This window comes from Eumetopias jubatus, unplaced genomic scaffold (assembly GCF_037043125.1).
Source record: "Eumetopias jubatus isolate StellerSeaLion01/CBP00866 unplaced genomic scaffold, mEumJub1_p1.0 scaffold_12, whole genome shotgun sequence".
Classification (NCBI taxonomy): Eukaryota; Metazoa; Chordata; class Mammalia; order Carnivora; family Otariidae; genus Eumetopias; species Eumetopias jubatus.
In genome coordinates, this window is record NW_028274818.1 from 83,965,076 (window position 1) to 83,988,013 (window position 22,938).

General features: G+C 48.9%; 1 protein-coding gene across 2 annotated transcripts in view; it reads left to right on the top strand.

Annotated features, from left to right (window-relative positions):
• The first annotated feature begins 2,985 nt into the window (after positions 1 to 2,985).
• VPS35L (VPS35 endosomal protein sorting factor like) overlaps positions 2,986 to 22,938 on the top strand; it is a 115,023-nt gene continuing 95,070 nt past the window's right edge. Inside the window, exons 1-7 of one of the 2 annotated variants that reach the window (XM_028091668.1) lie at positions 2,989 to 3,066; positions 3,386 to 3,647; positions 11,386 to 11,485; positions 13,919 to 14,074; positions 16,559 to 16,681; positions 18,858 to 18,882; positions 21,617 to 21,693. In XM_028091668.1, the coding sequence (XP_027947469.1) occupies positions 3,643 to 3,647; positions 11,386 to 11,485; positions 13,919 to 14,074; positions 16,559 to 16,681; positions 18,858 to 18,882; positions 21,617 to 21,693 (486 nt within the window). In that variant the 5' untranslated portion in view covers positions 2,989 to 3,066; positions 3,386 to 3,642. Of the gene's footprint in view, positions 3,067 to 3,385; positions 3,648 to 11,385; positions 11,486 to 13,918; positions 14,075 to 16,558; positions 16,682 to 18,857; positions 18,883 to 21,616; positions 21,694 to 22,938 lie in introns of both variants that reach the window. The other variant, XM_028091667.2, reaches the window with a different exon arrangement.

The following is a 22,938-nucleotide window of genomic DNA, read 5'->3' on the forward strand; positions in this document are numbered from 1 at the left end:
GAAAGAGCCGCTCACCTTTCCTGGGGCCGCCCTGCAGCTGTGGTTCATTTCATCTGCTGGGAATGGGGCCATGAGGATATGGCTGGGAGGCCTCAATACTCATACGGAGGTGAAAACAAGCCCGCCCCAACCCTCAATGAAAAGTTAACAGTTACACAAAAATAAGCAAACGGAGGTGGAATGCTTTATCACTGAGGAACTATAGCCAGTACAGGTATGGGTTATAAAAATAATTTATGGGGCGTCTGGGTGGCTCAGCCTTTGACCGTCTGCCTTCGTCTGGCGTCACGATCCCGGAGTCCTGGAATCGAACCCTGCATGGGGCTCCCTGCTCCCACGGGAGCCTGCTTCTCCCTCTCTGCCTACTTGTGCTGTCAAATCAAATCTTTACAAAAATAATTTAAAACAAGGAAGACTCACTATATTGTACTCCTGAAACTAATATTACACTGTATGTTAACTGGAATTTAAAATACTCCAAAAAAAAAGCCCCACAAAACCCAGAACCCAATCTAAAACACACACACACACACGCATGCACAAGGGAGACTTGCTGAATACAGCAAATCAAACTGGAATATGGTGTAGTGACTGAGTCACATCCTCAATTAGGTTCTAAGGACAGCTCTGAGGGCAAAAAATCGTGTCTAACCAAAATTACCCTTGACAACAAAATACTGCCTTTTCACTTCCTTTTGTGGCCAGTTTCTCTGTGGCTCTCAATTCTTCAGTTTCTTCAGGTGGTTTGCTTGTCAGCCGGTGGTGGGGCAACCCCCCCGCCACCCCGCACATTCCCGTGGGTTAATAACAGCCGGCTTGGGGGTACGCGCCCCGCTCGGCGCCCCCCCTCACCCCGCCCCGGAGCTCGTCCGAGCTGCAAAAGCCCGGCGGCCCCGGACCCGAATCGGAGCCCGCGCCGGGGTGCACACGCCGGCGACAGCAGGTTGCGGTGCAGACAAAAGCTCTGAAGGTGCAACACGATCCTCTACGGGCCTGCGGACGCCCAGCTTCAGGCGGGCCGTTTTAGAGCCGTCTCCCCACACGTGAGAGTCAGCGAGACCCCGCGTGCGGAACTCCCACGTGCCGCCGAGAGCGTATAATTGCGCGATTTTCCCGAGAATGTGGTTCATGCGCTGTCAGAGGCCACTTGCGAGGAAAGGGGGCCAAGCGGGGACGAGACGCCGCCTGGTGATTAAACACGTCTCCCCACCAGATCGGTTAAGCGCAGCCGCTGCCGCTCGGGGCACTCGGGCGCCTCAGGCACCTCACCTGCTGTGGCTCCCGAACAGGGGGCCGTGGTGCTGATCTCAGAGGTTTGCTGGGAGGGGCCCGTGAAGTGGCTGCACAGCGCCTGACACAGTAAAGCATGCAGCAAACGGTAGCTCTTAGGAGAATACCCCGATTTTTTTTTAACCCGAGAAAACCCTACAACACAGAAGTTCTGTGGTCGAATCGGCTATCCACCTTTACGGAAACGTTCAGCTTTGCCAAGTTGGGTGAAAAGCCAACCCCAACTTCCCTATGTGGCTTAGCTCCAGCTGAAGGCGGTCATCTCGGGTCCACGGCAGCCCTTAGAGACCCGGGTTGTTAGTCCTGGGAGAGGGGTCAGGAGGGGAAAGCAGCGGCCTGGTAAGAACGGCGCCTACCCCAGCCAAACAGCGAATTCGCTGTAAAACCGCGCGAACCCCAGACACTGTCTCCCCATCCCCAGCCGCGGTTAGCCGCTTCGCTGCGCCCGGGTCCGGATTCTTTTGCGCCCCCAGAGGGCGCTGGTGGGCTAGGTAGCCGGCTGCCCCTTCCTACACACGGCGCATGTCCATGCTGCGGCACGCCTCCCGGGGGCCTACGATTGCCCTTCACAATCATGGCGTCGCGGATACAGCAGTGGAGATGTGTCCGCCCCTTACTATCATGGCGCCTCAGTGGCCCACCGGAAGGCCGCATGCCCCTCACAATCATGGCACCACAGCAGGGAAAGTACGCCCACCTCTCGCAATCACGGCGTCGCAAACGGCGCTCCAAAAGCGTATTCCCCCTCATCACGGTGTTGCCGTGGAGCGCAAATGCGTCTGTCCCTCGCAGTCGTACCAGAGAACTGCACACCCTCGGCTTTTCCGCACTAGTACCCGTCTCCGTAACTGTAGTACTGGCGGACGGTGCAACCTGGGTTTTGAAGGCGGGTATCTGTCTTTACAGTCACGGTGGCACAAGTCCGTGGACGTACGACCGCCCCTCACAATCATGGCATCTACGCTGGCGCTCCGGAAGTGTGCTTGGCCCCTCTCAGTCGTGGAATGGCGGGCCCTTCGGGGACGTCGGCCGGCCCCTCACGATCATGGCGTCTGAGACGCGCTTCGGAAGTGTATTGACTCTCACACTCTTGGCGTTGCGGACCATTCTGCGGAAGTGTGCCTGCCCCTTACAATCACGGTGCCCACAACCGGCATAGACTCGGGCCTTCAAAGCTGGTGCCCATCCCAATAACTATAGTGCCGGTGGACGTCGCAACCTGGGATGTAAGGGAAGGCATCCATCGGGAGAGCACCTGCCCTTCACAGTCATGTCACTGGCAGACAGCAGAGCCTGAATTTTGCGACACTGGCGCCCGCCTCCTTAACTATAATGCTAGCGGACCAGTATAGCCTAGGCTTTGAAGAAAGGTATCTACTCCTCACAATCACGTCAGTGAACAGCACAACGGAAGTGCGTATGCCCCTCACAACCATGGCGCCGACGAATGGCTTAGTGGATGCGCGTGCCCCCCAAAATTATGGTGCCGATGACCGGCTCACAGGAAGTGCGTTTGCCCCTCATAATTTTGGCGCCGAGGACAGGCCCAGGGGAAGTCCGTCCGCCCCTCACAATCATGGCGCTGCCAAAGCTCAGCGAGAGGGTTCCTGCCCCTCACAATCATGGCGCTCGCAAGGCTCAGCGGGGGGAGCATCTGCCCCTTACAATCATGGCGGCCAGAGCGGGGCGGGGCGAGGCGGTGCCTGGGAGGGAGAAAAGGGCTGGCTGCCCCAGTACAAGTGCTCATGTGACTGGGAAGATGGCCGTCTTTCCCTGGTAAGGAAGAAGCGGCGGGTGGTCTTTGGAGAAGGGGCTATTTTTGCTGTGTCTGGGTCTGTCTCTTCGAAGTGTGAGCGTGTGCGTGCGAGTGAATGGGAATTGCTCTCTTCGGGCGGTGCTGGCGGAGTCTGCCATCGCATCCCGGGTGGTTTTGACCACAGAATACCCGGCCACTACCCCTCCAGAGGAGGTCCCTGAGACAGGACGGGGGGAATCTTGTTTCCCCCCCGACTACCCCTTCCCTGCACCTTTCACGCCCCCCCCCCCCATTCATTTCCTAAAGAAAACTCCAGTTCCCCGGCTTCCTGTTTCCCAGGTTCTGGGGTCGCTGCATGCAGGGAATGGTGGACTCAGCTGAGTCTGGATGATACAGGACACCTGGCTGTTTCCTCCGCTATTCAGCTCACCTAGAAGACTCTTGATTTTCTTATCTGTAAAATGGCTTCCATTCGTCCCACTGCGTGCTGGGCACTGTGGATGCAGAGCCTTCAGACATATTCCTTGGCCTCAAGGAGTTGACAGTTGAATGGAGCAGACACACAGAACAAAACGGTCTCCAAAGCAGGCATTGGGATGAGGTATAACCTCCCCTGGGGGGTCCGGGAAGGCTTAAGGGGAGCAGAGTCTTAAATTGGGTTTTGGAGGATGCATAGGAGCCCATAACAGGAATGGCACGTGCCCTGGCTGACTGGCCTGTCCGTGCTCTTGTGACTGGAGTGGCTGGGAGGGATTGGTGCTGTGTGTGCGCGAGAAGTCAGCAAGCTGTGATGGTCACAGTGGGATTATTTGGGGATGTGCACTCTACCCTGCATCTCAGAAAGGGAGATCATTTTCTTTTTTCTTTAAATTTTTTATTATGTTAATCACCATACATCATTAGTTTTTGATGTAGTGTTCCATGATTCATTGTTTGTGTATAACACCTAGTGCTCCATGCAGTACGTGCCCTCCTTAATACCCATTACCAGGCTAACCCATCCCCCCACCCCCCCTCCGCTCTAGAACCCTCAGTTTGTTTTTCAGAGTCCATCATCTCTCATGGTTCGTCTCCCCTCCGATTACCCCCCCTTCATTCTTCCCCTCCTATCTTCTTTTTTTTTCTTCTTAACATATATTACATTATTTGTTTCAGAGGTACAGATCTGTGATTCAACAGTCTTGCACAATTCACAGCGCTCACCATAGCACATACCCTACCCAATGTCTATCACCCAGCCACCCCATCCCTCCCACCCCCCACCACTCCAGCAACACTCAGTTTGTTTCCCGAGATTAAGAATTCATCATATCAGTGAGGTCATATGATACATGTCTTTCTCTGATTGACTTATTTCACTCAGCATAACACCCTCCAGTTCCATCCACGTCATTGCAAATGGCAAGATCTCATTCCTTTTGATGGCTGCATAATATTCCATTGTGTATATATACCACATCTTTATCCATTCATCTGTCGATGGACATCTTGGCTCTTTCCACAGTTTGGCTATTGTGGACATTGCTGCTATAAACATTGGGGTGCACGTACCCCTTTGGATCCCTACATTTGTATCATTGGGGTAAATACCCAGTAGTGCAATTACTGGATCATATGGTAGCTCTATTTTCAACTGTTTGAGGAACCTCCATACTGTTTTCCAGAGTGGCTGCACCAGCTTGCATTCCCACCGACAGTGTAGGAGGGTTCCCCTTTCTCCACATCCCCGCCAACATCTGTCGTTTCCTGACTTGTTAATTTCAGCCATTCTGACTGGTGTGAGGGGGTATCTCATTGAGGTTTTGATTTGGATTTCCCTGATGCTGAGCGATGTTGAGCCCTTTTTCATGTGTCTGTTGGCCATTTGGATGTCTTCTTTGGAAAAATGTTCATGTCTTCTGCCCATTTCTTGATTGGATCATTTGTTCTTTGGGTGTTGAGTTTGATAAGTTCTTTATAGATTTTGGATACTAGCCCTTTATCTGATATGTCATCTGCAAATATCTTCTCCCATTCTGTCGGTTGTCTTTTGGTTTTGTGGACTGTTTCTTTTGCTGTGCAAAAGCTTTTTATCTTGATGAAATCCTGATAGTTCATTTTTGCCCTTGCTTCCCTTGCCTTTGGCGATGTTTCTAGGAAGAAATTGCTGCGGCTGAGGTCGAAGAGGTTGCTACCTGTGTTCTCCTTTAGGATTTTGATGGACTTCTGTCTCACATTGAGGTCTTTCAACCATTTGGAGTCTATTTTTGTGTGTGGTGTAAGGAAATGGTCCAGTTTCATTCTTCTGCATGTGGCTGTCCAATTTTCCCAACACCATTTGTTGAAGAGACTGTCTTTATTCCATTGGACATTCTTTCCTGCTTTGTCAAAGATGAGTTGACCATAGAGTTGAGGGTCCATTTCTGGGCTCTCGATTCTGTTCCATTGATCTCTGTGTCTGTTTTTGTGCCAGTACCATACTGTCTTGATGATGACAGCTTTGTAATAGAGCGGGAAGTCCGGAATTGTGATGCCACCAGCTTTGCTTTTCTTTTTCATCATTCCTGTGGCTATTCGGGGTCTTTTCTGGTTCCATACAAATTTTAGGATTATTTGTTCCATTTCTTTGAAAAAAGTGGATGGTATTTTGATGGGGATTGCATTGAATGCGTAGATTGCTCTAGGTAGCATTGATATCTTCACAATATTTGTTCTTCCAATCCATGAGCATGGAATGTTTTTCCATTTCTTTGTGTCTTCCTCAATTTCTTTCATGAGTATTTTATAGTGTTCTGAGTACAGATCCTTTGCCTCTTTGGTTAGATTTATTCCTACGTATCTTATGGCTTTGGGTGCAGTTGTAAATGGGATCGACTCCTTAATTTCTCTCTCTTCTCTCTTGTTGGTATATAGGAATGCCACTGATTTCTCTGCATCGATTTTATATCCTGCCACTTTACTGGATTCCTGTATGAGTTCTAGCAGTTTTGGGGTGGAGTCTTTTGGGTTTTCCACATAAAGTATCGGATCATCTGCAAAGAGTGAGAGTTTGACTTCTTTGCTGATTTGGATACCTTTGATTTCTTTTTGTTGTCTGATTGCTGTAGCTAGGACTTCTAATGGGAGATCGTTTTCTGATCTTTCTTTCCAAATGATGTAAAGTGGTTTACTTTGAATGAGTGAGTGAGCAAAGGAAAGAATACATAGCCCTAGACTCTAGAAATAAATACAACCTTCTGATTTTATGCTTGATAAACAGCTGCCTTCCATATTCCCTGCAGCTGGCTAACACTTCAGCGACTTCCTTCCAAGGTCTTGATACGCTAAATCAGGATTGGATGCCCCTGAGTTTCCTTAGATCTAGTCACGCAAAGCACCTTTTAGGGTATCATTAAGGCTTAAACACCAAAACCAACAAGAAACATCTAGCTTCAATTAACTTGTCTGGAATTTTCGAATGAGAAAATCCAGGAAGATGCTATTTTAATCTGTGCATCCCAGTACATTTTTACCTGCGATCTTTTTACTTTAAATCACAAACAGAGGTGCTTTAAACCTTTAACACCTGGGGTCTGCAAAGCCCCTGATCTGGCTGTCCTCTCCAAATTCCTTCGGCAGCACATGTTCATCCTAACGACTCCCAACACTTGCTGCTCTTTAAAGGGACCAAGCGGCACCTGGGTGGCTCAGTCCGTTAAGCGCCCAACTCTTGATTTCGGCTCACTTCATGATCTCAGGGTCATGACCTCGAGCACTACATCAGGCTCTGCACTCAGCACAGAGTCTGCTTGGGATTCTTTCCATCTGCCCCTTCCCTTGCTGGTGTGCGTTTTCTCTCTCTCTCTCTCAATAAAATTTTTTAATAAATAAAGGGACCGATTTTTAACCTTGCTGTGCCTTGCATGGAGCTTGGCAGATAGGTGCTCAGTAATATTCTGTGGGATGAATGAGGAAACAGAGAAGGTCTACAGAGAAGAAATGGGTTTTTTTCATTAAATTTGATATTTATGGAGCCTTTTGTGTGTGCACCAGGCACTGTGTTAAGTGCTTAATGTACAGCATATCATTTAATCCTCAAAACAACCCCACTTTTCAGGTGAGGAAGTGGAGGTAGAGAGGTGAAGCAGTTAGTTTACCTAAAGTTGTACAGCTTTTTAAGGAGATTGAGGTTTGGAGCCCAGAGGCTGTGCTCCTAACCGTTACCAGCAGCTGGACTTCCAATCCAGGCCCTGGGTTGCGGGTTTGGGGTGCAGGGCTCCCCAAACCCCGCTGCGTTGTCATGGATCTCTCCAGAATGCCTCTTTCGACCCACACTTTATTATCTCTGGTATATTTTGTTCTGGGCTAACATCTGTGATGTCCAGTACACTGTGGATCACCTTTCCTGTTTAATCCTGTGGTGATAATGCCCTTAAAAACATTCGCTTTTGAGTCAAGAATTTCTACATCACTTTAAGACCTTTTCTGGGGGGGGAGGGTATATCATTGTGGGAGAAGAAACTGGCCAGATTGTCATTAGACACTTAAGAATCACTTGAGAACGAAAACAGCTAGCAAAAAGCATTTGGCGGATTTCGGTATTTCCAGCATAAGGAGATTAATTTGGTAATGGAATTTCTATGCATCCATGTTATCAGATGTAGATAATTTGAAAATAGGAAGTGGCCAACCTTTAACATGGGTATAAATCACCCCAGGGACTTTGCTAACATCCGGTTTCCGATCTGTGGTGTTTCCACACTCCCCACGTGATGTCCTTGTCGAGTGATCTGTGGACCACATTTTGAGTAGCCAGCGGCTCGGCCCAGCCAGGAGTGGAGGAGGGAAATGTTGGGTTTTTCTTTCCTGGCAGCCGTCAAGGACCCACGCGAGCCTTTAGCATTGCCGGGGGCTGGGATGATGGGCGATTTTTATCAGCCGCGTCTGCTCTGTTCTGAATGGAAAAAGCAAAGTAGGGATTGTGAGAAAATGCCCGTTGGGGGGCGCTGTTGGCCTTACCAAAGATCCAGGCCTTGAGGACCAGGCTTTAGCATCTCAAATTGTGGGAAAAATAGTTAGGAGCTGAGAGCAAATTTGAGGAAAAACAGTGGAAGAAGTGATAGATCAGTTGTTTGACGTGGAATTTCTAAAAGGATAAATGTCCCCCCCCCTTTTTTTGGTTGTTCCAGAAGCAGTATTTTCCCCCCTCCCCTCAAACTTAAAAAATTTATTTCAAAGCTTGGTCCTTTAAAAAAAAAAAAATAGACAAAAGTAGACAATTGTTTAAGGTTCTCAAGATGACCCACAGGTGGTCTCCAGAGCCCCTGCATCCAAGAATCGGGCTGCCTCAGGTTGCTTGTGTCCCTAAGCACTTGCTGCTGTCACCTCAACTCTAAGCCTCAGCTTCTCCGTCTGGAAAATGGGCGTAATAATAGCACCTGCATCAGGGGGTTGGTTAAATGAGAGAGTGCAGGGAAAGGGCTTGGCATGGATCCCGGCATACAGTCAGCACATAACAAGGGAGAACTATTTTTATTCTGCATATCAAGTGACCCTACGCTTTTGATACTGTACTTAGCTGTTGATTTGTTGACGATTATGACAGGGATGAAAAACATTAGCAGCTGAATTTCAGGTCCGATTACATTTCCACTCATCCTACTAAACCTTTCAAAATTCTGTTGATAAAGTTAAGAATGATCTGAAAGGAGGAAAAGTGTCATTCGATTTTTTTTTATTTTATTTATTCATTTGAGACACACAGAGAGAGAGCAGGGGGAGAGGCAGAGGGAGAGGGAGAAGCAGGCTCCCCGCTGAGCCAGGAGCCCGATGTGGGCTCGATCCCAGGACTCTGGGATCATGACCTGAGCTGAAGGCAGATGCTTAACTGACTGAGCCACCCATGCGCGCCATGTCATTTGATTTTTAAACTGTTACGGCTGCCAATGGCTATTACTCCAATTTATTCTTGAGGTCTTTGTTTATTATTTAAGTCAAGGATTGGCTGGCTGCATATCAAAGGGAGTTTGGAAGAACATTTTATATTTTTGGGAGATGAGGACCGGGTGTGGTTGGTGAGTGTGACCCAGAGACATTACACAATAAATATATCGTGATAGGGTTTTTCCTTTCAAAAAAATAAAAAGTCGAGCTCTACTGGTATTGTTGACTGGCCTTCCTTCGTTCCTGCTCTCAAAGCCACAGTTAATTGAGAAAGGGATAGGCATGAAATGACCTGGGATCTCCGTTCTCTTGTACTGAGTTAGGTTTCTGGGTTAGTGGAGCTTGAGTAAGGCTGACAGGTAGCACAGTGCAGCTGGATTTGGGGTCCCTGCAAGGACTAACGAAGCCAGGGGGCTGAGAGTGGCGTGGGGTCATGGTGGGAGGGGGGTGGAGACTGAGGAACGAGGTGACCGGCTCTCTGTGCTCTTAGAGGCTCTTGAGTGTTCTCCAAGTTTTTAAAACCTGTTTCCCTTTTGATGAGACATTCCGGCTTTCAGTCATTTCTCTCTTTTTGGTTTTTACAGTAAGTATTCAAGCAGCCAAGTTGCTCCTGCAACACTTTGCTTGGAAATGTCCTCACCCCCGTACCCCATTTCATGGCTCCCAGGTTCTGCCTCCCGTAGAGCACCAGGATGTGAGCGCAGTCCAGCCAAGCTGCCTGCCACGTTATGACAGGCAGTACTTTTCCATGTCCAGTTACCTGGTCCTCGTTTCCATCTGAGGCCTCGCTAGACTGACCACCGTCTGAACTTCTAGCAGCTTCTGTCTGCAGCCACTGGCGTGTTGGAGGAGGGTTGAGGCTTCCTCTGCAGCTCTCCTGCCCTCTCTCCGAGCCTTCGCGACAATCACCTGTGACCGTCCACCCAGGGCGATGACATTTCTAGTCTGTCTTGCAAAACCTGTTCCGGTTCCTGAGCTGCTTCCTCATTTTTTAGGTAGTTGTTACAGCAACACCCCCACTTCTCAGTCCCTGTTATCTGTCTTAGTTCATTTGGGCTACTATAAAAAAAAAAAAAAGACTACAGATGGGGACAGTTATAAACAGAAGTATTTGTTTCTCCTGGAGGCTGGAAGTCTGGGATCCTGACACCTGCACGGTGTGTCTTCACGGGTTGGGGGGCTCCCTGGGGTCCCTGGTCTCAGGGCTCTGATCCCCCTCACGCGTTTCCTCCCTTGCAGCCTCATCACATCCTGAAGGCCCATCTCCTCTAACACCATCATCTTTGGGGGTGAGGATTTCAGAACTTAGCATCTCTTCTGTGCTAGTCGTGTGTTTTAATTCTACGTGTATTTTAAGTACCGTAAGTTACCATTTTTTGCAGTCACTAATCTAGTTTTACCCACACCTTTACTTTTTATTACTCTAAAGTAGGTATGGGTGATAGGAGCATGTACCTGCACATATGTGTACATATTATGTATATATATGTTTTGTTTTTGATTGAGATCACTTTGTTTCCACATGTAGCTTTTTTTTTCCCCCGTTTTTCTTTGCCTCGAAGCTCTTCAGCCCTTATGACTGAAGGGCAGTTTCCGTAGGTGCAGAATTTTTGGTTGGCAGTTAATTTCCTCGGGACTTGAGTGGTACCATCCCTTTGCCTGCTGGCTTTCATCTGCTGAGACAGTAATCATTCTTTGAAAATAGGGTGTCTTTTTCGAAGAAATCCTCTCTCTTTAGTTTTTAGCCATTTTACTATGAGAGCCCTAAGTCTGGTTTTAGTTTTGCTTTTGTACGGGTCCTGCTTGGAGCACAGGTGTTTCTTGAATCTGTAGCTTGATGTCTTTAGTTTCAGCTGTCATCCCTTCACACACTGCTTCTGCCCATTCTTTCTCTTCCCCTTTAGGGTACCACTTGTATGTGTGTTAGACCTTCCCTTCCTGCCCCTTGGTGCCTTTCCAGCTCTTCACTGTGCTTCATGTCTGTCTTCCCCACGTGTGTCAGCGATCCCTTCACAAGACGGATGAAAACATGTGCTCTTTGTCTACTTCCTCTCAGCTTCTTTCTCTGGCTTTATTCAGCTTTTGTGAACACTTTGCGGGGAAACCCAGGGCCTGATCTCTCGCTTCTCTGCACCCCCTGCTCTTGAGAAGCTCTTCTTTCAAGCCCTGGTTGTCTCAGGGGAGAGGCCAGGAGGGGAAATTGGCTTCACTTCATTGAGTGCCCTTGGTTCTGGCATCTGGCCTCACGGGTCCCGGATGCCTTGGCAGCTACTTACACCATGAACTGAATATTAAAATTCTATTTAGCGTTTCTCGGTGTTGGTAGAAGTACCGTTCCACTATAAACTGCTGTATCCTTGAGGAAGTCTGAGCAAACAGTTCTACTGTTTTCTCTGTCTCCCTCCACTGATCGTTGTCTGGGTTTTGCTCTCTGCCAGGCATTCCAGGAGCAGGAACTACAAGGCTGAGTTTGCATCATGCCGGCTCGAGGCTGTGCCATTGGAGTTTGGGGACTATCACCCGCTGAAGCCCATAACGGTAAGTTTGTCAAGGGCTCTCCAACTGATGTTCTTACTCCACGAAATTACAGACCAGGTTCCTGGGTCTTTCCCATTTGCCAGCAGTAGCTGCTTTCACATTTATCTCCACTAGTTTTTTAGTTTTTTATTTCCTCTTTTTTGTGATGCTAACCTTACCCCCCATCATGTTTATTCTGCTCTTTCTCATATTAGCGAGGTTGTCATGAGCGCGCGACACCTTTGTTCCTGACGTGGAGGTGTAAACCAGATACCTTCTTAATTTGCCTGTGTGGAACATTAAGAATCTCTCTTATTACCTGTAGAGGATGCTGTCCTGACTAGCATCTTGGTCTACTTGTGAGTTATTTAAAAAACGAAAAGCAGGCAAGTGATTTAGATGGTCCCTCTCTTCTGGGTTAGTGCTGTTTGATTAGCAAGTAGTAGAAGCTGGGTGCGTGTCATCATGGGTGGGGATGAGGGTGACAGAAACAGACCAGTGGATACCAAGGACATGAAGTTTCCTAATGGCGGAGAGCCTGAGAATGCACAGAGGCCATTACTTAAAGCAGGAGATCCTAGATGGAGCTTCTGCCTCCTGGGGCCCCTCCAGGCCCTGTGGGCTTGTGCGGCCATGGCTGACCCGCCGATGGGTCAGTTCCGGGCTTGCATCCTGTGGCTTAGTGACACGACAGCAGAGAGACTCTCTTCACTAGCAGTGTTTGTTGCCCAGCTGGGCTACGTGTCCTTCCCGGACCCACTCTGGTGACCAGGGGGTAGAACGTGCTGACTGATTGGGTTGGGGTAGTGCCCACCCCAGCAGGCCTGTAGAAGCTGAGAGTCGGGGAGGGCTCCTTTCCCAAAGAAAACATGGACTGTGAGCCTGGGAGATGGAGGACCGGATGCCAGGCAGACAGAATGACAAATGTGCACTAGTAGGAGGCACCTTGCCAAATCATCTGAGGTTGGCATCAGATCCTGCAGGTTTAGGGCAAGGTCTTCAATAAGCCTACCCTTGCTTGAGACACCCACTGCCAATTTGGGGGACCCCAGGCCACTGGCCGCCTGCACTTCTTACCAACTGGCTGCATATCCAAGATCTCCCTCAGGCTTGATAATGGGCTAGAACAACTCACAGAACTCAGAAAAGTACTGTCCTTACAGTTTTATATAAAGGATACGGATGAGGAGCAGCCAGCTGAGTGACACTTAGGGTGAGGTCTGGGAAGGTTCGGGATCACAGAGAGCTCTATGCCCTCAGCCTGTGGACATGTCGTGTGTCCACCAACCAGGAAGCTCACTGAACTTTGGTGTGTCCACACTTTGAATTGGGGATTTTATTACATGAGCGTGGTGGAGCGATTCCTTGGCCACATGATTGAACCCTGAGGTCAGGCTGATATCACCTGGCTGTGCTCACAGGCTTGGTCCTTCTTGTGACCAGCCGCCACGCTGCGGCATCTCGTTAGCATAAATCAGGTATGACTGAGAGGCTTGTGAATGACAGATACTCCAGGGACTAGAGCCCCCTTTCCCAGAACCAGAGACAAAGGCCCATTAGGCTCTCTTTTATCCAGCCCTCTCCATCATTCTATTATATCCCGTCCTCCCCTCTCTCTCTTTCTCTGAAGATGGGTTTCCTCTGCCTCCCTGTGGATACCTTCCTAAAGTGTCCGCTACTGTCCCTCCACCCCTGGCCCCTGGGTTTTCATAGCTTTCTCATTTCAAGAGGAGAGTGGAGGGCAACTTAGCCCTTCTGGATTTGGTCCTAAATTTTAGGCAGAGAGACTCTGGTTGGATCCTCTTGGCTCAAGGGTTCACCCCCAGTCTGGTCATCTGAACCTGGGGGGAGTTGGAGGCCAATGGACCAAAGACATGGCTTCACCCTGCCCCACCCCTCAGGACTCACCAGCAGGTGGCATCGGGAAGTTCTCTGAAAAGGAAGGCGGGGCATCCACTGCTTGGCAGTGAGGACAGCTCGGCGGCACCCCTGAGACCATCTTCAGAGCGTGACAAGCCTGGTATCTGGCGTGCCCTGGTTCATGACCCTCCCTAGACCTGTGGCACCTTGTGAGTGACCTGACAGGCTTGTGAAGATGTGGGCTCTGATGCCGTATATCCCAGAGGGAGTTTGAGCGCCCATGTTTTTGAGCAGCTCCCTGGTGACATGGATGCTGCTTGTCCAGGGCCATGCTTTGAGTAAGAGGGCCCGACGGGTGCAGTTAGAGCTCACCTCCTGGGTCCTAATGGCCCGGTCTCTGACTCACCCCTACTCTGTGCCTTCCCTTCCTCCATAGCTGGGATTCTGAGTCATGTCCGTTTGTCACAGAAAGTAAGCGTTCCTACCCAAAGCAGTGGTCGCTTCAGTGAAGGGAATGAGCAAAAACCCATGTGAGTGTATCTCTGGGAAACGTCTTGGGAAACTTCCACTTGACCTCTTGGGTTTTCCCCACAGGTCACGGAGTCGAAGACCAAGAAAGTGAGCCGGAAAGGTAGCACTTCTTCCACGTCCTCCTCGTCCTCCAGCTCCGTGCTAGACCCGCTGAGCAGCGTGCTGGACGGGACCGACCCCCTCTCCATGTTCGCGGCCACGGTGGACCCCGCAGCCACGGTAATGCAGCCGCTGGTGGTCGGTCCTGCGGGGGCGGGGGTGGCGGCTTTTCATCTTTTTTGCTTTCGTTCTGCACAGGTCATGCGGGGTGAGGGGGGGCGTCATGTTTGTAACTGTTCAGCTGATCCAGGCGCCCACAGGGTCCGGCTTACGGAGGCCACCCCTCCTTTCTTTATGAAGGCGTTTCAAAATTCATTTTTGGTTTTAATTTCACCCTTTATAATTCCCTTATTTATTTATTTATTCTTAGGTAATTACATAAGTAGATCGCTGATTTTTCACGTAAGAGTTAAACACTGCCAATGAAGCCTGCGTCCTGTTGGCCACCTTTGAGGTCCTCAGTGATCAGTGTTTTCAGTGTCTCTTCTATCACTTCGTATTTCCTTTTCTTTTTAAAGACTTTATTTGTTTGAGAGAGAGGGAGCTCATGAGCACACACAAGCAGGGGGTGCAGCAGAGGGAGAGGGAGAAGCCATTTCCCTGCCGAGCAGGGAGCCTGATGTGGGGCTCGATCCCAGGACCCTGGGATCATGACCTGAGCCGAAGGCAGATGCTTAACGACTGAGCCACCCAGGCGCCCCTTCTTTGTATTTTCTTGGGGATCTATCTGCGGTAGCACTTTGAGTATTTATACCCCTGCTCCTGTGTGAGTACCAACTACAGCAGTAACCGGATCTACTAAGCGTGTGGTGGGCATTTTCTCAGCGAGTTCTCGGGCTCACGCCGCCATGTGACAGGTGTTCTGAAGGGGCCCACATGGAGGAGGAACGTGCAGACGCTGACTTCAAGCCCAGCCCAGCTGACTTCCGAATCCACACTCTGAACCATCATTCTCAGCTGGCATTGCCCACCTCCGAGTACTTTTTTTTTTTTTTTAACTTGACAGGGTGTCTTGGGGAACTTTCTGTGTTCATACTTAGGGAGCAGTCTTTTTATTTCGAATGGCTGCATTGCATCCTAAAGAACGAGTACTTACTTGATGCTGGGCACGTGGACTGTTTCTGGTGTTCCTTGTCTTGGCCATGGCATGCCGGGCCTCGACCAGACACACGTCTCGGTGTGCATGGATTTCTGTGGGATAACTTCTTTTTTTTGTTATAAAGATTTTATTTATTTATTTGAGAGAGAGAGAATGAGAGAGAGCACATGAGAGGGGTTAGGGTCAGAGGGAGAAGCAGACTCCCTGCCCAGCAGGGAGCCCGATGCGGGATTCGATCCCAGGACTCCAGGATCATGACCTGAGCCGAAGGCAGTCGTTTAACCAACTGAGCCACCCAGGTGCCCATCCTTTTTTTCTCTTTAAAGACTTTTCTGTTTAAGTAATCTCTACACCCAACATAGGACGCGAACTCACAACCCTGAGATCAAGCGTCGCATGCTCCACCAACTGAGCATCAGGCGCCCCTGCAGGATAACTTCTTAGAAGTTCAGTCCCCGGCTACGGCAATGTGTGTTTAAGGTTTTGAGGGCTACTGCCACGTCACTCTCCAGGAGGGCCTCACCGTGTTCTAGCACCGCCGGCAGCGCCCGTCTTCCCGCAGCCTTGCCACCTGGGATATTCTCGGCACTTGAACTCTGCCATTTTGGTGGTTGAAAAATGACCACTTGCCGTTTGCCTTGCCTTGATTCTTAACGTGTTTGAGTGTCTTTTGATCTGTCTGTTGGCCATTTGTGGTGAACTGGCCGGAAAAGTATTTTATCTAGTAAACCTTTTAGATTTGTGTTATTCTGCAATGAGAGACTGTCTGCCTTCTGCTTACTTTTTTTTTTCCCTTTAGCTTTGAGATATAATTGGTGAAATTGTTAGACATTTAAAATATGAACATGATTTTGCTATTTGTCTTTTTTTACATTTGTTTAATTTTGTTTTCATTTTTAATTAAAGTATTTATTTATTTGACAGGCAGAGGGAGAGGGAGAAGCAGGCTTCCCATTGAGCATGGAGCCTGTCTTGGGGTTCGATCCCACGACTGCCATGAGTTCATGACTTGAGCCAAGGCATAATGGTCCGAGCCACCGGGGTGCCCTGAATATTTGCTATTTGTATATGTTGTGAAAGCACTTCCCCCATCAAGTTAGTTAATAAACCCATCACCTCACATATTTACTTTTTTTTTTTAATTTGGTGAGAACATTTAAGTTTTACTCTCCTAGCAAATTTCAGTTTTATGATAGCTTGCTATCAACTGTAGTCACCTTGTTTTCTTTTTTTTTTTAAGATTTTATTTATTTGACTTTGACAGAGAAAGACACAGCGAGAGAGGGAACATAAGCAGGGGGAGTGGGAGAGGGAGAAGCAGGCCTCCCGCTGAGCAGGGAGCCTGATGCTGGGCTCGATCCCAGGACCCTGGGATCATGACCTGAGCTGAAGGCAGACGCTTAACGACTGAGCCACTCAGGCGCCCCATCACCTTGATTTCTTATACTTTGTTTTTAAAGACTAAAACAGTACTGTGGCTGAGAGCTTGTCTTGCCTTTCCTTAGGACAGCTCTAGAAAGAGACGAGACAGAGACGAGAACTCCATCGTAGGATCCGACTTCGAGCCCTGGGCCAACAAACGAGGAGAAATCCTTGCCCGGTACACCACCACAGAAAAGCTCTCCATCGTGAGTACCAGTATGCTCTTCCCCCAGGGCCCGCTTTGGACTTTGTAATTGCTTTTCGTCACTATGATTCTGCCTCCAAGTGCGTGTGTAGGATTTTCCTTCACACCAGGCAATTCTCTGATGCCTACTGGGTGTCCTGCAGCTCAACTCCGTTCTGACACAGAGAGATACCCGGAGATTGTGTCACTTCCCATGGGATAGGGACCTGGTCCCTCAACACTCTCTCCCACTTCACCCTCGGGTCATGAGTCCAGGTGGTCCGCTGTGCTTCTGGCTATCTGATTGTGCGTCGGATTCCCACCACCCTCTCCTTGGGTTTAGCTAATTTGTGAGGTGGCTCACAGAACTCAGGAAACCGGTTTACTCACTAGATTACAAGGATATTGAAGGCCCCGAATTAGCGTCCACTGGAAGAGAGACCTAGAGTGAGGTTCCAAACAACCTCCTTCCCCGTGGAGTTGGGGGTCCTGCATGGTGGCATGTGGATGCATTCTGTTCACCAACCTGGAAACTCTCTGAGCCCAGTCCTTTTGGGTTTTTATGGAGGTTTCATTGCATAGACATGATTGATTAAATCATTGGCCATTGGTGATTGATTCACCCTTCAGTCCTTCTCCCTTCCCTGGAGGTCAGGGCCTGGGACTGAAAGTTCTAATTTTGCTTCCCTTGGAAACCTGTCCCCATCCTTAGGTGGGTCCAAAAGTCAGTTAACAGAAGACACCTTTACCACTCTCATCCCTTGGGAAATCCCAAGGGTAGTAGGAGCTTCTGTGCCAGGAATAGGATTTCTTACAAATCACAACATCACAGTTAATGTTGCCCCAACTCCTGGGCTCCGTACGTTTTCCTCATTGTGTCAGCGTTAGTTGGGAGAAAAATGTGCTCATTGGTTTCTCAAAAAATGTGTTAAGAATCAGGGCTCTGGCACAGTTCAGGGGAAGAACTGGAACATTGGAGCCCCATCTCTGGGGAGGTCTGAGTTAGGATGTGAGGAGCCTGCTCCCCCCCACCCCCCAGCTCCCACCCCCGAAGAAGGTGTGCTTCTTGCTGTGGCTCAGGTTTTCTTCCAGAACTGGAAGTTCACTGTTTGGGTGGCCACAAGGCAGAGTCGTTGGCTCCAAGCTGAGACCTGAGACCAGCCAGGGAAAGCAGGGGAATGCCCGTGTTACTGAGGACGAGGTTCAGGAGCTTATAACCAAAGCCCTCACCGGTGACGTTTCTCTCTTGACCCTGAAAAGCAGCTCAGAGGTGGGTGGTCCAGGGCTGGAACAGCAGCTCTTTCTGTCCTGCCCTGTCCAGTGTCCCCTCGTATCTGAGTTGTTGGAAGGAGAAGAGGGGAAAGTAGGATGCACCCTTGCTCATTTGAGGACCCCTCCCAGAGTCCCCCCTCCACACACCCAGTCACATTTGTCTGGAAGGTCGTCATGGGCCGGACGCAGGTGGAAGGGAAGCTGGGAAGTGGTGATCAGCGTGCCCTTCAGAAATCAGGGCTGGAGTAGGGAGGAGGGGTGGACCCAGTGGGCAATGGGAAGGCTCTGCCTGGATCCCTCCCCTCCTGGCTTCCTCTCAGGGCTGGAGCTGGGTGAGGGGGGTGCAGGCAGAATCGCTGGACTAGTCGTTTTGTTCTGATTTTCTGAATGCATTGACTTACTTCAGAGTGGTGATTTTTCAAGCAGGAGTAATTTTACCTGCCAGGGGACACCTGGCAATGTCTGGAGGCATTTTTGGTTGTCACAGCTGTGGGGATGTGACTGGCATCTAGTGGGTAGAGACCAGGGACGCTGCTAAACATCTTCCAGTGCCCGGGTCCGCCCCCACACAACAGGATTTTCCAGCCTCTAATGTCAGTAGCACCAAGGCTGTGAAACCCCGATTGAGAGGAAGGTAAAGGCAACCCCGTGATGCCGGTGCCCTGAAAATTTTTGCTATTTGTTGGCTCACTTTGAGCATCCTGAATTGTGTAGAAATTTGAACCTGCCGTAGTTTCTCGTGAGCTGTGTTTTCTGTCTTTGATTAAATAGTTCGGTTTTTCATTTGGATAAGTAAGTAGCTTTGTTGGAAAATGATGGGTCGTGTTGTCTTCATGCTACTTGAGTAAAGTGTCTTACAAGTTTTTTGTTGTTGCAGAAACTAGTCAGTTTTAAAAAATATTAACAAATTATTTTTGCCTCTGCAGAATCTGTTTATGGGATCTGAAAAAGGTGAGTTTTTGTTGTTGTTACTGTCTCAATGGGGAATTCTCGCATAACCTTTAGATAGTTTCACAAAGGAAAAAAGTTTGTAGTATCCGGTCTGGTGTTTAATTCCATTAAAGCTGTTCTTTCCTAGATTATGTACAGACTTAGTAGAATTGAAATACATATTGATATGATTAGTGGGGGAAAAAAAAAGACCAAAGGAGTTTCTAAGAGTAAAACATTAGCTCACTGTCTGATTTTAGTTACAGAGCGGTAGTAGTCTCCTCTCTGAGTACCTCCTCACCAGCTGGAAAATAGTTAAAATTCTCCTTTTTAGAGATCCATTACTTTGCCTTAAGGCTTTACCCTCTCCCTGTGAGAAGGCAGATACATTGGGGACAGGAGTCGCAGTCTTATTGACGACTGGTCCGTGAACACTGCGGTCCTCAGTTTCTCCTGCCAGGACACATGGTCAGAAGCTCTGGACCAGTGCACCTCAAACTAGCTCTGCAGCAGGCTCACCTGAGCAACTTTCATACAAACACATACCACGGGGCCCCACTGCACTTGTTGAATTTACCTTGAGGAGTGGGAGCCAGGTATTGCTTTTTTTTTTTTTTAAGATTGATTGATTTATTCGAGAGAGTGTGGTGGGGGGGAGGGGCAGAGGGAGAGGGAAAGAGAGTCCTAAGCGCACTCCATGCTGAGTGCAGAGCCCAATGCAGGGCTCATTGCCACGATCCTGCGATCACAACCTGAGCCAAAACCAAGAATTGGATGCTTAACCGATTGTGCCACCAGGACACCCCTGCAAAGTGCTTTTTTGAAGTTCCCAGGTGATTCTAAGGCACCTGACACAGCTCATGTGCCACTGGGGTGCAGGTGAGCACAGTTGTGATTTGTGTGCAGATCACTAGTATGGCAGCTGCAATTCTCCCTTGTCCTCTGCAGGTGGGAGCAACACTTTAGAAATGAGGAGAGTGGGAACACCTTTGTTAGGGCCGTAACTTTGACCCCAGTCCATGAAAAAATAAATCCGACTGTTGCATATCTACCAGTTTGGAAAGATCAGAAAGATTGATGAGATGACTTGCTGGTGAGAACGTATAGGATCAGGCACTCTTGTGCTGCCAGTGGGAGTGTAAAGTGATAAAACCACTGTGTAAAGCACTTTTGTGGTTATCAATTAAAATTGAAGTTGGGCCAACCCTTTGACCCAGCAGTTCTATTAGGATATGCTGTAGGCCAGAAATTGGCAAACGACTTCCTGCAGGCCAGATCTGTTTAAGCTTGTAAATAAAGTTTTATTGGAACACAGCCATGCCAGGTTGTTTACATATTGTCTGCAGCTGCTTTGGGGCTGGAATGGCAGAGTTGAGTACCTGTGACAGAGACTATATAACTCACAAAACCTAAAATATTTATATCTGGCCCTTTACAGAAAACGTTTTCCACCTTTACCCAAGTTCATGTTTTTCTTAAAGTGTGGTCCAAGGGCCGGTAGCGTTGACATCACCTAGGAGTCATTAGAAAGGCAGTCTCAGGCCCTGCCAGGCCTACTGAAAATCCGAGTTGCATGCTAATTCATCTGTAAGTGATTCCTGTAAAAGTCTGAGAAGGCGCTGCCCTGAAGAAATGTATGTGTCTATGAACGAGGGACATAGAAATGTTCACAGCAGCATCGTTCATGGTAGCCCCAAACAGGAAACAACCCAAACATCCATCAACAGTAGAATAAGAAATACATTGTGGTGTATTCACATAGTGGAAAATAGTAAACAGCAGGGAAACAGTTCTGTGTAACAACACGGGTAAATTTCATCAACTAAAGATAACGGTGAACAGGAAGCAAAACCGTATCTGGGCTGGGTGGTGGTCGCAAGGTTTTATAATTATCCATTAAAATGTACATGTATGCACTTTACATATTGTATTTCAAATTGAAGGGAACAGTAGAAACGAAGTAAAAAAACAAAAACAAACATTATTTGGAAACTTAAGGATTCGTTTGTTGGTAATTAAATAACTGCACCATGCTCTCAGCCTGATCCCAAACAAATCTTTGAGCTGACACCAGACCGAAGTAGCCAGTGTCTTCAAAGAATGAACTTCTGATCCTGAGAATGAGTTTGGGGGGCAGGAGCAGGGGGAACTCAGATCTAGAACAGAAGCCCCTTGCAGATGGGGAAAGGTTTCTGAGATGAGGAGCGCTGGAGAGCCAGCTGGACAGACAGCCTCACTCTGCTGGCCCATGCCCCAGAGGGCGTCCCTTGGTCTCTGTCCCGCCAGCCCGTGGATGGGATGGTGAGAATCGGCTGACAGGTGATGGTAGGAGGCGTGGCTAGCCCTGTTTGCCTGAAGAGTGGGTATCAGAGTGTGACAGTCCCACACCGAGGCCAAGCCTGAGAGGGCCTTTTGTTGGTGGAAGACAATGGCATGATGGATTTTTGGCGTCCTTCCCTGGTCTGCCTTTCTTTAGAAAACAAATGATTCAGTGAAAAGTTTGTAAATACCGAATGGAGTGTGGAACCATTTCAAGGCTGGCCCACTGAGCTCTGGGGGCAGCTTCTGAGCGAAAATGTTTGCAGTGGAACTTTGGTTATATAAGGACATGGTTTTCAAACTCTCGGAGTTGTCTGTAATGAAGTTGTTCCCTGGTCCCCTTATTCACGTTGAGGTGGAGAGTGAGAGATGCCTTCCCTTGGGGGTGTTGGGGACGGAGAAAGCCACCTGTGTGACATCAGTCCATTCTGTTTAGGCAAAGCGGGGACTGCCACATCCGCCATGTCGGAGAAGGTTCGGACCAGGCTAGAGGAGCTGGATGACTTTGAAGAGGTGAGTGAGCAAGTTGTTGGCCGAGCGCGGGGAGGATCGGCGCTTTTGTTTCTCCTAAGTGAGATGCGTTTTGGTGGTAATTCCCAAGCTGCGCATTGTGTTCGTTCCTCCCGAGGCACCAGTCGATCCAGGGGAAGTGGCCAACGGTGCAGTTGGCTGAGTGCGCAGGACCTGCCTTGGGCTGGTTTTCTGAACGTGTCTTGTCGCTGTGATGCCTGAGCAGACCCAGGTCGTGTGGGGACAGGGTCTAACTGGAAAAGCCAGCTGGAGTCACCTCCCTGGGAAGCGCCTTGCACAGGAAAAAGAATCATACCTTGTGCAGAGGCCTCTGCTGGCTTGCTGTGGCTCACACGAATCTTTCAGAAAACATGCTTTTAGAGAACACGACTCATTTGCAAACTCTTAAGACTGATGAATTTCACATGTAAATCTAGTTTTTTGTTTTTTTATTTTTTATTTTTTTTTTAGATTTTATTTATTTATTTGACAGAGAGAGAGAGACAGAGAGGGAACACAAGCAGGGGGAGTGGGAAAAGGAGAAGCAGGCTTCCCGCTGAGCAGGGAGCCCGATGCAGGGCTCGATCCCAGGACCCTGGGATCATGACCTGAGCCGAAGGCAGTCGCTTAACCGACTGAGCCACCCAGCACCCCTGTTTTTGTTTTTAATTCCACCTGATAACTGAGGGTCCACATTCCTGCATTTAACCAGGGCATGTGCCATCCAGGTTATACAGTCCTTCCTGTCCCGATTCACTTATGAACACTACAGGCCTGGCCCCTGGAGGCAGGGGAGTTTGCGTCCCCTGGGATGTCACTTAGAGAGGCCACCTAGCGTCCTGAGTAAGAGACTCGGGAGCCAGACTGCCTGAGTTTGAATCTCGGCTCTACCGTTTGGCAATTCCAGGATTTGGGGCAAGGGGCTTAACAGCTTTGTGCCTCAGTTTACTTATCTGTAAAATGGGGGATGCTGCATCATACTTGCCTCTTAGGGTTGTTCGAGGAATGAAATAAGTTAATGCATATCAAGTGCTTGGACCAACACCCAGTGCATGCTGTGTGCTCTTGTTAGTTGCTGTCAGCACAGGCTTAACCTGAGTCTGGAGGCCTTACCTAGCTCAACTGCCGACAAGCAGAGTGCCCTTGGGTGTTCCCTTTTCCTATATCTGCATCCCTAACTAGAACATGGGCATAAAGAGTATAGTTGTTTGGACACAGTGGTAATGCTTTGAAATCCACAAAGGGCCT